General features: G+C 44.9%; 1 protein-coding gene across 2 annotated transcripts in view; it reads right to left on the minus strand.

The window, feature by feature from the left end:
* DIS3L (DIS3 like exosome 3'-5' exoribonuclease) overlaps window positions 1-13,825 on the minus strand; it is a 55,667-nt gene that overhangs the window by 34,928 nt on the left and 6,914 nt on the right. For both annotated transcript variants that reach the window (XM_044279381.1, XM_044279382.1), the window contains exons 3-5: window positions 8,191-8,319; window positions 3,944-4,079; window positions 23-199 (exon numbers count right to left, since the gene is read on the minus strand). In XM_044279381.1, coding sequence (XP_044135316.1) covers window positions 23-199; window positions 3,944-4,079; window positions 8,191-8,319 — 442 coding nt within the window. The remainder of the gene's footprint in view (window positions 1-22; window positions 200-3,943; window positions 4,080-8,190; window positions 8,320-13,825) is intronic.

The raw sequence follows: 13,825 nt of genomic DNA on the forward strand, positions 1-13,825 counted from the left end.
TGACCACTGGAGTCTAATTCACCTGCTTATATCTTCCAGACTTTATGCCCGACTCCAGAACTTCCAGTGGAAGATGTTCCTGGTACTCCTTACCATTACTCTCCCGACTATCAGTATCACGTTCACAGAGGGCCTGCCGAACTGACTCGTATAGTTCCTGGGCACCTGTCAGATTTGGCCAGAAAGTTTCCAAGTAATTCTGTTGAGAAAGTCACAAATTAGCAAAAACATAAGTTGCAAACTAAAGGGTAAACCACTCTGGTTCATTTAGGGTTATTTCACACTATGTTTTTCAGGTTCTCTTTGGTACAAAAAACGCCATGGTCAAATGCTACAATTTGGCCAATAGGAAATTATCAAACACCCTACAAACAATGCATCTTTGGTAGTGGCGTTTTAAGTTAATTTCTTACCCTTTTTGGTCATTTGACTCCCCCCCCCCCCTCCCAAATCACAGAATGCTTTGGGTGTGGTGTTTTTTTCGGACATTTTCCTATATGCTTTATTTATAGTGACAAAAGCAACATTACAAGCAAAATGTGTGTGTACAAAAAATGCTTCCCCCCCCCCCCCCCAAAAAAAAAAAAGTATGAATTTTATGTGTCAAGTCAAATAATGTCCCACAGAACACAAAGTTTATTTTTTTTAATGAAATCATGAGGACAAAAGACAGTTTTTAAAAGTCATCAATAATAGATTGGTAGGGGTCCGACACCAGGCACCCCCACTGATCAGCTGTTTGAAGAGAAAGCAGCGCTTGTACGAGCCCTGCCTTCTCTGCCCGCCACAGCAACTGCCGCAGCGAACAGTGTAATTACAAGTATTCACTTCTATGGAACGGATCGATCCTATTCACTTGAACAGACAGAGCCATCCAACAGAAGTGAATGGGGATACCATACTTGTAATTACACCTGATCACTGCTGCGAGCAGGTAAACAGAGCAGAAAAGGCAGCGCTTGTATGAGCGCTGCTTTCTCTTCGATCTGATATTGATCCCTTTAAAAGAAAATCTGTCACCAGTGCAATCTGCAAGCAGCATGTTATAGAGCAGGAGGAGCTAAGCAGATTGGTATTTAGTTTTGTGTAGTTTATACATGTAAACCTCTGCTCTTTCTGAAATTATCACCACCATGTACAGCCATCAGTGACTGAAAGCTATCTCTGTACACACACTTATGCCTTATTCACAGTCAGTGTAGGCATAAAATAGTCACAAGTCCCTGCAAGTTCCTGTTTCAAAGCCCCGTTTTTCCAGTTTCAAGGCCTCCGACATGCCCCACTGACGTACACTATACGCAATATCCATCTGTGATTTCTAGCCAAAACCAGGTATGGTTCTAAGCATAGAACAGGTGCAGATCTTTCCTTCAGGCTTTATCCACACAGTGTTTTGGTCAGTGGTTCGGAGACAAAACCAATCGGAGCCTCCACAGACATATGGTATAAGGGAAAGATCTGCTCCTGTTTTGTGTTTGGAGCAGCACCTGGTTTTGGCTCACAATCACTGATGAAAATCATCAGATAACTGACTGTGTGAATAAGGCCTTATACCTCATCTCTATGTAGGATCCAATCCTAATTTTGGCTCACAACCACTGATGGCAAACACTAACTGAACACAGACTGTGTGAATAAGGGTTCATGCACACGACCACTGGCTGTTTTGCGGTCCGCAAGACATGGATAGTGGCCGTGTTCACATGCCCTAAGGCATTACACAGATGCTATCAATCACTGCTAACATCTCCCTCATGTACAACTGAAGTCAGAAAGAGCAGAGATTAAAATGCATAAATTAAAAGTTTTACTGAATCTTCTCCCACAAAACTATACCTCAATCTGCTCAGCTCGATCTGCTCCCTAACATGCTGCCTGCAGGGCGTGCTGCATTTCGTGGTGACAGGTTCTTTTAAGGCCTCATGCACACGACCGTTTTTTTTTTAAGGTCCGCAGGTCCGTGATCCGTGACCGTTTTTTCGACCGAGGGTCTTCCTTGATTTTTGGAGGATCCACAGACATGAAAAAAAAAGTCGTTTTGGTGTCCGCCTGGCTGTGCGGAGCCAAACGGATCCGTCCTGAATTACAATGCAAGTCAATGGGGACGGATCCGTTTGACGTTGACACAATATGGTGCAATTTCAAACGGATCCGTCCCCCATTGACTTTCAATGTAAAGTCAGGAGTCCCTTTTATACCATCGGATCGGAGTTTTCTCCAACCCGATGGTATATTTTAACTTGAAGCGTCCCCATCACCATGGGAACGCCTCTATGTTAGAATATACCATCGGATTTGAGTTAGATCGTGAAACTCAGATCCGACAGTATATTCTAACACAGAGGCGTTCCCATGGTGATGGGGATGCTTCAAGTTAGAATATACTAAGAACCCTCCCCCCCCTGTATTTAACACATTGGTGGCCAGTGCGGGCGGCCCCCCTCCCTCCCCTGTAGTTAACACATTGGTGGCCAGTGCGGCTGGCCCCCCCTGTAGTACTGTAGATTCATTGGTGGCCAGTGGGCCCCCCCCCTCCCTCCCTCCCCTGTAGTACTGTAGATTCATTGGTGGCCAGCGGGCCCCCCCCTCCCTCCCCTGTAGTGTTTAATCGCTGGGGCTCCGATCAGTAACCATGGCAACCAGGACGCTACTGCAGTCCCGGTTGCCATGGTTACTTAGCAATTTGTAGAAGCATTATACTTACCTGCGAGCTGCGATGTCTGTGACTGGCTGGGAGCTCCTCCTACTGGTAAGTTACAGATCATTAAGCAATGCGCCGCACAGACCTGTCACTTACCAGTAGGAGGAGCTCCCGGCCAGACACAGACATCGCAGCTCGCAGGTAAGTATAATGCTTCTACAAAGGGAGGGGAGGGAGGGGGGGGGGCACTGGCCACCAATGAATCTACAGTACTACAGGGGAGGGAGGGGGGGGGGGGGCAGGCGGCCGCACTGGCCACCAATGTGTTAACTACAGGGGGGGCAGTCATGTACACAGTTCTTTTAGTAAATTCTAACCTGAAGCGTCCCCATCACTATGGGAACGCCTCTGTGTTAGAATATACTGTTGGATCTGAGTTTTCACGAAGTGAAAACTCAGCTCTGAAAAAGCTTTTATGCAGACGGATCTGCGGATCGTCTGTGTAAAAGTAGCCTACGGCCACGGACCACGGATGCCAATCTTGTGTGCATTCTTTTTTTTTCACGGACCCATTGACTTGAATGGGTCCGTAAACCGTTGTCCGTCAAAAAAATAGGACAGGTCATATTTTTTTGACGGACAGGAAACACGGATCACGGATTTCGGCTGCAAAACGGTGCATTTTCAGATTTTTCCACGGACCCTTTGAAACTCAATGGGTCCGCGAAAAAAAACTGAAAACAGCACAACGGCCACGGATGCACACAACGGTCGTGTGCATGAGGCCTTAAGGAGGTTTTCTGTGCCCATGACATCTTTTACAAGCAGCTTCCAATGGTATAAAAAGGAGTAATACTCATATTTGCCACTGCGCTTGTGCATGCGAGCACACTATGGCTACTTTCACATCGTTTCCGGTTTTGAGATCTGGCAGAGGATCTCAAAATCAGAGGAAAACACTTCAGTTTTGTTCCTATTCATTTTCAATGGTTGTATTATTCAAACTGATGAGTTTTGCTGTGGTTTTGAGATCCCATGCCAGATCTTAAAACTGGACAGCAAAAACACAGATGTGAAAGTGACAAATATCACCTTTATAACGGGGCTGTCACACAAGAAGCAACAGCCATTTTCTCAGCGTAAGCAGGAGCCCCAGTGGTGCACACTGTTTCATTATTGCAGCATGGATCTGAAACTGATTGAAGAGAACCTAAGCTAACCAGATTTGTCTAGGGGAACTGTGTGAGAAATGCTACAAACATGCCATAAGATCTGGCCGTTCTCTACAGTGCACGCACTGACCTTAAATGATAAAACATATACGCCCTGGGTTTCATTGTTGTATCTTCTGATGACATCTTCCCTCTCCGTCACCATGATGACAGGCACCATGCCATGGCAGTGCTGATAGTACCAAACACAAGAGTTGTATATACATCTGCAAATAAAAAGAGAACAATGTTAACTTTAACCATGATTTTATCTAGTTAAACCTATACGTTACCGCTGCCTTTTCATTAGGGCTCTGACTGCAGGGAGCATTACTGATCGCAAATGGGGCCGATTTGCAGTTCCCTACACATTGCTTAGACTCCCTGATCTACTGGGTACGTAAGTTCATTGGGCAAGTTGTAATCTGGACATGTTTTAGTAAATACTTGCATTCCCCATAAAGCAACAAATCCACAGCATTTTTTCCTTAGAACGCAGTCCTGTTATGTCCCTGTGTTATTCCTCTTGAAAATGTTAATGTATAAATAAATTGACAACTGGGCGTTACCAATAACTTGTCAAGAGGGCATGTCCCTATGTAACCTGACATTGTCAGCACTAATTGGACAGTGTCAGGGTGTGCAGCGACACTTCCCATGGACAAGAAAGTTATAAAACCCATTTTTCATGCATTTCCAGGTGGAAGTAAGAAAAGATGCTCAGGAATTGTTAGAGTTATATTATTACTAAAACAGACAGTCGGGAGAGTTGATAGGTCCACTTTCAACAGACTGAGGGTGAACGCCTAAAGCTGGCCAAGCACATATGTAGTGAACGGGGAGAAGGGAGGCTCCCTGTTAAAGTATTGGCAATGGAATCAAAAATCCTTACCACCATACAAATTAGATGGTTGGCTGAACCTGCCAAAAATCGGTGGGTTCAGTCGATACACATCTTAGGCTACTTTCACACTTGCGTTCGATGCAGATCAGTCTGGTATCTGCACAGACTGATCTACACCTATAATGCAAACAATGGTATCCGTTCAGAACGGATCCGTCTGCATAACAGCTTTTTCAGATCTGAGTTTTCACATTGTGAAAACTCAGATCCGACATTATATTCTAACACAGAGGCAATCCCATGGTGATGGGGACGCTTCAAGTTAGAATATACTAAGAACTGTGTACATAACTGCTGCCTGGCAGCACCCGATCTCTTACAGGGGGCTGTGATCCGCACAATTAACCCCTCAGGTGCTGCACCTGAGGGGTTAATTGTGCATATCATAGCCCCCTGTAAGAGATCAGGTGCTGCCAGGCAGCAGGGGCCAGACCCCCCTCCCTCCCCAGTTTTAAATTCATTGGTGGCCAGTGCGGCCCCCCTCCCTCCCCAGTATTAAATTCATTTGTGGCCAGTGCGGCCCCCCTCCCTCCCCAGTATTAAATTCATTGGTGGCCAGTGCGGCCCCTCCCTCCCCAGTATTAAATTCATTGGTGGCCAGTGCGGCCCCTCCCTCCCCAGTATTAAATTCATTGGTGGCCAGTGCGGCCCCTCCCTCCCCAGTATTAAATTCATTGATGGCCAGTGCGGCCCCTCCCTCCCTAGTATTAAATTCATTGATGGCCAGTGCGGCCCCTCCCTCCCCAGTATTAAATTCATTGGTGGCCAGTGCGGCCCTCCACCCCCTCCATCATTGGTGGCAGTGGAGAGTTCTGATCGGAGTCCCAGTTTAATCGCTGGGGCTCCGATCGGTTACCATGGCAGCCAGGATGCTACTGCAGTCCTGGCTGCCATGGTTACTTAGCAATTTTAGAAGCATTATACTTACCTGCGCTGTCTGTGGCCGGCCGGTCGCTCCTCTTACTGGTAAGTGAAAGGTCTGTGCGGCGCATTGCTTATAGCACAGACCTGTCACTTACCAGTAGGAGGAGCGCCCGGCCGGTCACAGACAGCGCAGGTAAGTAAAATGCTTCTAAAATTGCTAAGTAACTACGGCAGCCAGGACTGCTGTAGCATCCTAAAATATACCATCGGATTGGAGAAAACTCTGATCCGATGGTATATTAATAGGGACTCCTGACTTTACATTGAAAGTCAATGGGGGACGGATCCGTTTGCAATTGCACCATATTGTGTCAACATCAAACGGATCCGTCCCCATTGACTTGCATTGTAAGTCAGGACGGATCCGTTTGGCTCCGCACGGCCAGGCTGACACCAAAACGCTGCAAGCTGCGTTCGGGTGTCCGCCTGCTGAGTGGAATGGAGGCGAAACGGAGCCAAACTGATGCATTCTGAACGGATTCTTATCCATTCAGAATGCATTGGGGATGAACAGATCAGTTCGGGGCCGCTTGTGAGAGCCCTCAAACGGATCTCACAAGCGGAACCCCGAACGCAAGTGTAAAAGTAGCCCTAAGTGTATGGGCAGCTTAGGGGCTCCAGTTGATAAATGTTGCTCTGATAGTAGGATAGCAAGGTTTAAAACAAGGTGCAGTGCCCAGATAAGCTGCAATTACTGGAAGCGTCTGTAGATCAACGGAAACTTAAAGTGAAGTATCTTTCAGCTTATGTGTGGTGTTCTCCATGATTGATGTAAAAAAAAGAAAACAGAAACCAGCCCTGTACCTCACATGGATCCAGAGATCTCCACATGCATTGCTCTGCTAGATTATCTTTAACCTGGCAGCTCAGGAGGCATGTCCGTTCTGACGCAGCCCTCTCCCCATTAGGCTACTTTCACACTCGTGTTTGGTGTGGATCTGTCATGCATCAGCACAGACGGATCCATTCAGATAATACAACCGTCTGCATCCGTTCGTATTATCTGTAACATAGCCAAGACGGATCTGTTTTCTATTGTGCCAAAGAAAACAGATCCGTCCCCATTGACTTACATTGTGTGCCAGGACGGATCAGTTTGGCTCAGTTTCGTCAGATAGACACCAAAACGTTGCAAGCAGCGTTTTGGTGTCCGCCTCCAAAGCAGAATGGTGGCTGATCTGATGCATTCTGAGCGGATCCTTTTCCATTCAGAATGCATTAGGGCAAAACTGATCCGTTTTAGACCGCTTGTGAGAGCCCTGAACGGATCTCACAAACGGAAAGCCAAAACGCCAGTGTGAAAGTAGGCTTACTGCCACAGTTTCTAACAGAACATAGGGTGGCAGTTACAGATTTAAACTGAGCGTGTTCAACCAGCTCAGTGAGACGGACAAAAATAATGAAAAGAACAAACAGCAGGTGGCGCTATACATATACATGTTATTAAATAGCTCATTGGCTATACAACATTTTTAATTACACACAATTACAAGAGTATTCAGATCCAGGGACCGATATGAAAAATGTACAACAAGCTTTGTGATACAACCCCTTTAAGGATGCCAGTACATAGTGTAGCTGAGTCGCAGTAACAACGCGTATTACTGTTAAATTAAAGGGGTTAATCACTTTCTGGCTATTTATGACCAACGTGTGAGTAAGATGACTACATGGCACTTACTAATATAAGTTTTGTTGATATTCTGTGCGATTTGCTGTATTGCAAAAGCCATCTTCCTTGTTAAGCAAATCTTCTGTGCTGTTCGCATGAAGGTCTTGTCCATAAGATGGCCGCTGATGGAGGGTCATGTGACCAGACATCACTCAGTCTCCTCCATTCAAACACACTCCACCTGCACTAAGCCCCCAACTGTGAGAGCGAATGCACACGACCACTGGATGTTTTGCGGTCCACAAATCGCAGATCCTCAAAACAAGGACAGACACCAGACGTGTGTATTCCTAATTTTATGGAATGGAACGGCCATCCACTAACAGAACAGTCCTATCCTTGCCCGTAATGCGGACAATAATAGGACATGTTCTATTTTTTTTTGCAGAACAGCCATGCGCACATATGGACACGGAATGCATCATTTCCGTTTTTTGCTGTCCCATTGAAGTGAACGTTTCCACATACGGGCCTCAAAAAAAGGAACAGACAAGGGAAAAAAATATGTTTGTGTGCATGAGCGCTGAAAGCGCAGATTACAGCTGCAGTGTATAAGAGGAGATTTGCTGGTCACAGGACCCTCCAAAACCTCATTTTTGCACAAAAGACTTGGAGCATATGTTATGAAATATAGAAAATGGCACATAATTTCAACAAACGCCATATTAGTAAATACCACATAGACATCTTACCAACACATTGGTCAACATGGCCAAAAAGCGGCCACCCCTTCAAGCTGCGAGGACACGCGCAGCCCCACCATGTCCAGACACCCTAAAAAATAAACCCATTGACTGGGGTCATCAGTAGAAGTTTAGATGACATCGGAGCACGGTACCTTGTCTGCCAGTCTTCCACACACTCTCCCATCTCGCGAGGAAGATAAGCGTAATGCTGGAATTCATTCGGAAAAAAGACACAGTCTCGCCGAGCATCACAAAGCATAGAACGCAGCTTCTTATACTGCCTGGAAACACAAAAAAGTGCATTTATTATATCTTAACCTGCACTAACCCGATGCAGAAGCAGCCCTTTAAATCTATAGGTTGCCTGCAAGTTGTATCGTGACCCTGTGTATTATTCATGTCATGTAACCCATCAAGAAGGGACCGCTGACCTCTCCAGGTCACTGCTTCACCTTTGCAGCAACTACTACTCATATTGTAAGGACTTGCACGTCTCTTCTGATCTGACACTTCCAGTATTCCAGTCTAAAGTCTCTAAGAAAGCTGCATATATAGAAGTCAATTAGGTTTCACCTTCCTGTTATTATCGCCCGTGCGAAAAGCATTTTACTTGGGTTTAAATCAATTAAAAATGTGCTAAAATATATTATAAATATGTAAAAGGAAGCACGGCGGCTTGAAGCAGTTACGCTTCTGGGAGCACGTCTCTTGCACTGGATGCCGTCCATTAAACTTCATAAAATGGGAAAGCTGTGAGGTTCACTGATAGCCATATCTGAACGGAAATCGTTACACAAATCAAATTTGCTGCAGAGATAAAGTGCAGATTTATCATTTCTATGGCCACTCTGTATAAAACCCTGTCGGAGGAATATATAATGGATGTTAATTGTGTATGCACGTTTCTGGTCTGATTTTTTATGTTCCTGTGCGCCAAAATCTTCTTCATGTCTCCGCTGAGGCGGACAGTCAGAATCCGTTAAATCTAAGGCTGTATTCACATTCTACAGATGCAGTGGGAAAGCTCCTGGCACATACATCAAGCACATCCTTAGGACCCCCCCCCCCCCCCCATTCATCTGACGTAGACCAGAGAGAGGCCTCCGTCGGCATACCGCCTATTTTTTACATGCTAGGACAGCACAGTGCACAGAGCTTTAGTACGTTATATGGCTGGCCACAATATAAGCAGAGCACTCTCCATTTTTATTTTTTTAGCATGAGGCTGAAGGGTGTTGTCTGGCCTTTACATATGGTGCATACCTCCGCAGCTTCCCCGGCGTATGTGCCAAACAAATGCAATGTAAAAATGAAATGTGAACAAGTTAAGAAACAATGATATAACCACGTCACCCGTCAGGCTGGATGCAATCTGTAAAATGGTGCTCGAATGTAAATATGCCATATGCTTAACTATATCCTCCAATATTTTTAGTATATAAATCAATCAGCAATCTGCCCAAAGAATAATTTTATGACACAGGTTGTCACAGTAACTACGTGCGGTATGGATATCTAACAGTTCTCCGTGGTTACGCATTCAGCTCCACTTTTGCATTAGGTCTGATGAAGCCATGATGGCGTCTTTAAAGGGGGTGGTCACACTTCAGAAAATTGCCTTCATCTTGTAGAGAAAGTGAATACAAGCCACCCACTAATGTATGGTGATTGTCCATATTGCTTCCTTTGCTGGCTGGACTAATTTTTCTATCACATTATACACTGCTCATTTTCGTGGTTACAGACCACCCCGCAATGCAGAAGTGATGGACGTTCTTGCACACTAATGCAAAAATCATTGGTCTTTCTTGTGGCCGGGACCATAGGAGTTAACATAGGCTGGTGCTTTTTCCTATAGTGTGCAAGCATGACCACTGATGCTGGATTGCATGGTGGTCGTAACCATGGAAACAAGTAGTGTATGATGTGATGGAAAAATGAATCCAGCCAGCAAAGGAGCAATCACATACATTAGCAAGTGTCTTGTATTAACTTCCACAACATAATAAATGCTATTTGCTGAAGTGAGACAACCCACGGTGTACTAGGTGGAAGCTCTAATCCGTTCGTCATGAGAGAGGGGCGAGCATGGACAAGGTCACAGACACTACACCTGCTCTATCCTCCCAGCGGCAGAAAATAAGATGCATTATAGCGTGCAAGCTGTCAATGTGCATTTATAACATTTATTTGTCATGTGAAATTTAACAATAGGCACCATTTTTAGCTGACGGAAGACATGGTCATCGTCTACAAATAAGTCAGCCATGTTCGAAATGCTCATTGGATAGTCAGAAGAAAGACGTTCCCAGAAAGATCTTTCAGCCATTGCCTGGTTTCATTTGAGCATATACAGTACTGTGCTAAAGTTCTAGAAAAACAGCTGTAAAGTAAAACTGCTTTCAAAAATAGAGCTGCAAATAGTTTAAAGGGAACCTGCCATGTTGAACATAGTGCGTGTTATAGAGCAGGAGAAGCTGAGCAGATTGATATATAGTTTTGCGGGAATAGATTCAGTAAAACCTGTATTTTATACTAGGGATCGACCAATATTTTTAGAGCTGATACCGATAATCTGAACTTTCAGGCTGATAGCCGATAATTTTTACCGATATTCTGTGAATTTAAATTTTTGAAGAAAAAAAAAATATATAAAAAATCCTACACAAATCTGCTGAAACATGTTTATTGTTAACGTGTTTTTTTTTTTTGGGTAAATCTTTTAATCGGTCGATCCCTATTTTATACATTTAAAGACGCACTCCAGGATTTTTCCTTATCTATACAGTGCTGGATAGGCCATTATTAAAGAATAAGATGGGGACTCTTATTTATGCCGTCTCTATAGCCGTTTTATTTGATGTGTAATTTGTGGGGTTGTCATCCATCTTGATTCCTTCTCAAATATGGTTTTCCTGATGAACATTTCCCATCATGTCTGGCTTTGCAGACCCAGAAGGTGTGGAGTCTCATCACTGCACTGCTCTGTGTCCTCTGAGGGCATCCATGACAGATCAGTGACACAGAGCTGCTATCCCCTCACATTGCAGGGTTTCCATGTTTCCTGTGTGATACAGCTTGAGCCTATCTGACCTATCTGTCCTGTCATCTCTCCCCCCGGTCAGCTCCTACATGCAGGATATAGGGAGACCAGTGTGAAGCTACATCTCATAGAACTACACTGCAGAGTCAGCACACACAGATAGTACAGGCAGTGTGAGTCAGGAGGTTTATATAACTGAAGCTAATCATTGTATACACTCACCTATTATATATCTGCACTCTTGGACCTTTATATAGGGGATTACATCATAAACAGAGTACAGGGATATACAGAGGAGTGTGGGGAGGGGTGTTAAAGTTGGCAGAAGAGATTTAAGGGGTGATGATACCCGTGTAGAGGAAGTCAGCCACAGGGGGAGGCAGAGTTCCTGTTTACACATTAGAGCAAGGTGTCAGACCTGAGATCACATAACCAGGTTCCCATAGGCTACTTTCACGCTGGCGTTTTGGCTTTCCGTTTGTGAGATCCGTTCAGGGCTCTCATAAGCGGTCCAAAACGGATCAGTTTTGCCCTAATGCATTCTGAATGGAAAAGGATGCGCTCAGAATGCATCAGTTTGCCTCCGATCAGTCACCATTCCGCTTTGGAGGCAGACAGCAAAACACTGCTTGCAGCGTTTTGGTGTCCGTCTGACGAAACTGAGCCAAACTTATCCGTTCTGACAGACACACAATGTAAGTCAATGGGGACGGATCCGTTTTCTATGACACAATCTAGCACAATAGAAAACTGATCCGTCCTCCATGGACTTTCAATGGTGTTCAAGACGGATCCGTCTTGGCTATGTTAAAGAGAATACAAACGGATCCGCTCTGAACGGATGCAGACATTTGTATTATCTGAACGGATCCGTCTGTGCAGATCCTTGACGGATCCGCACCAAACACGAGTGTGAAAAAAGCCTTAATGAAAACGTTTCAAAATGTATGATTGCAGGTCTAGAATACTGGAGGTGAGTTACCATTATATGTAAAATAAAATTGCTTCTTTAACCCCTTTGTTAACAGCCTGTTTGGGGCATTTCTGACCAAGAGTTTTTCTTCCTCTTTTCATCGTCACGTTTAAGAGCTATATAACTTTTAAATTTTTCTATGTAGCTGAAGGTTAGTTTGTTTTTTGCAGGACAAGTTGCAGTTTTTAATGGTGCTGGGGAACATTTAAAGCAGGCGATTCGCCATGCGGCATTGCCAGCGCATGTAAGGGATTAAACAGCCGGTCTAGGCTCTTGGAGCAGGAGCGCGGCTCTCATGTGAGAACTGACCCCTCACTCTCCGCTGCACAGGGGGGGACCCGTGCAGCACTTAGACCGAGCCGCTAGTAATGCCGAAATTTGGACTATTAGACGCACCAGAAGATGGCAGCACAAGAAAAAGTGCAGCTAATAGTCCAAAAAATAAAGAAAACTCTTTGAATGAGAAGGTGTGTCCAAACTTTTGGTCTGTACTGATATATATAAGAAAAGATGGCAGCACAGGGAAAGGAGAAAAGGCAACGTGACAAGGCAACGTTTCAGCTCATAAAATTATAAAACCAGGTGAGCAGTATATATAGGGTGAAATAGGGTGATATATAAAAAATTCACCACTATTTCATCCATTGCTTTCTGGAATGAACGTTTTTTCAGGTAAACGTTTTAGCTGATTGAATTTTAACTGATCCCCATTAATCAGCATGAAAAGCAATTGATTTTTTGAAAGAAAACTCTCCTCCTCTATCAGGTTTCCCTCAGAACACACTAAGAAATAAATATGCCCCGAGGTAGAATACAGGATCCCATTTCACACCTTCAAATGGTCATCAAATAGTCTGTAATTTTAATATCTTCAGTCTCTTATCTACACTAAAGCCATGATAAATGCCTTCGTCCATCCTCTGAGGCGGCTTGTTTTTTAGAGAAACGTGCATGTTGTGAAATGCATTTCATTTTACATTTTATCCCAGTATTGATTTCTTCTATTCTAATTGATCGGAGGGCTAAGAAGACAAAACTGAGCTCCACTATATGCTTGCTCCTTAAAGGAGTTGCCGGGGTCACAGCTGAACTCGGGCATATCCCGTTCTTCACCCAGGCAGCCCCTCTGAGATGAATCGTTCAGGGAAAGAGCTTTTTGTGTTTACAAACTTAGGCTACTTTCACACTTGCGCTTGATCGGATCCGTTCTGAACGGATCCGATCATATTAATGCAGACGGAGGCTCCGTTCAGTACGGATCCGTCTGCATTAATAACTTAGAAAAATTTCTAAGTGCGCAAGATGCCTGAGCGGATCCGTTCAGACTTTCAATGTAAAGTCAATGGGGGACGGATCCGCTTGAAGATTGAGCCATATGGTGTCATCTTCAAGCGGATCCGTTCCCATTGACTTACATTGTAAGTCTGAACGGATCCGCTCGCCTCCGCACGGCCAGGCGGACAGCTGAACGCTGCAAGCAGCGTTCAGCTGTCCGCCTGTCCGTGCGGAGGCGAGCGGAGCGGAGGCTGAACGCCGCCAGACTGATGCAGTCTGAGCGGATCCGCTCCATTCAGACTGCATCAGGGCTGGACGGAGGCGTTCGGGTCCGCTCGTGAGCTCCTTCAAACGGAGCTCACGAACGGACCTATGAATGCTAGTGTGAAAGTAGCCTTACATTCACAAACTTGCGTAAAACAGGCAAGGGCAGAGCTAAAGCCCGCCTGTAAGTGGAAGCTGCCACCTAGGAGACACCCAGGTACGTCACCTGACC

Source organism: Bufo gargarizans, chromosome 2, assembly GCF_014858855.1.
Source record: "Bufo gargarizans isolate SCDJY-AF-19 chromosome 2, ASM1485885v1, whole genome shotgun sequence".
Taxonomy (NCBI): domain Eukaryota; kingdom Metazoa; phylum Chordata; class Amphibia; order Anura; family Bufonidae; genus Bufo; species Bufo gargarizans.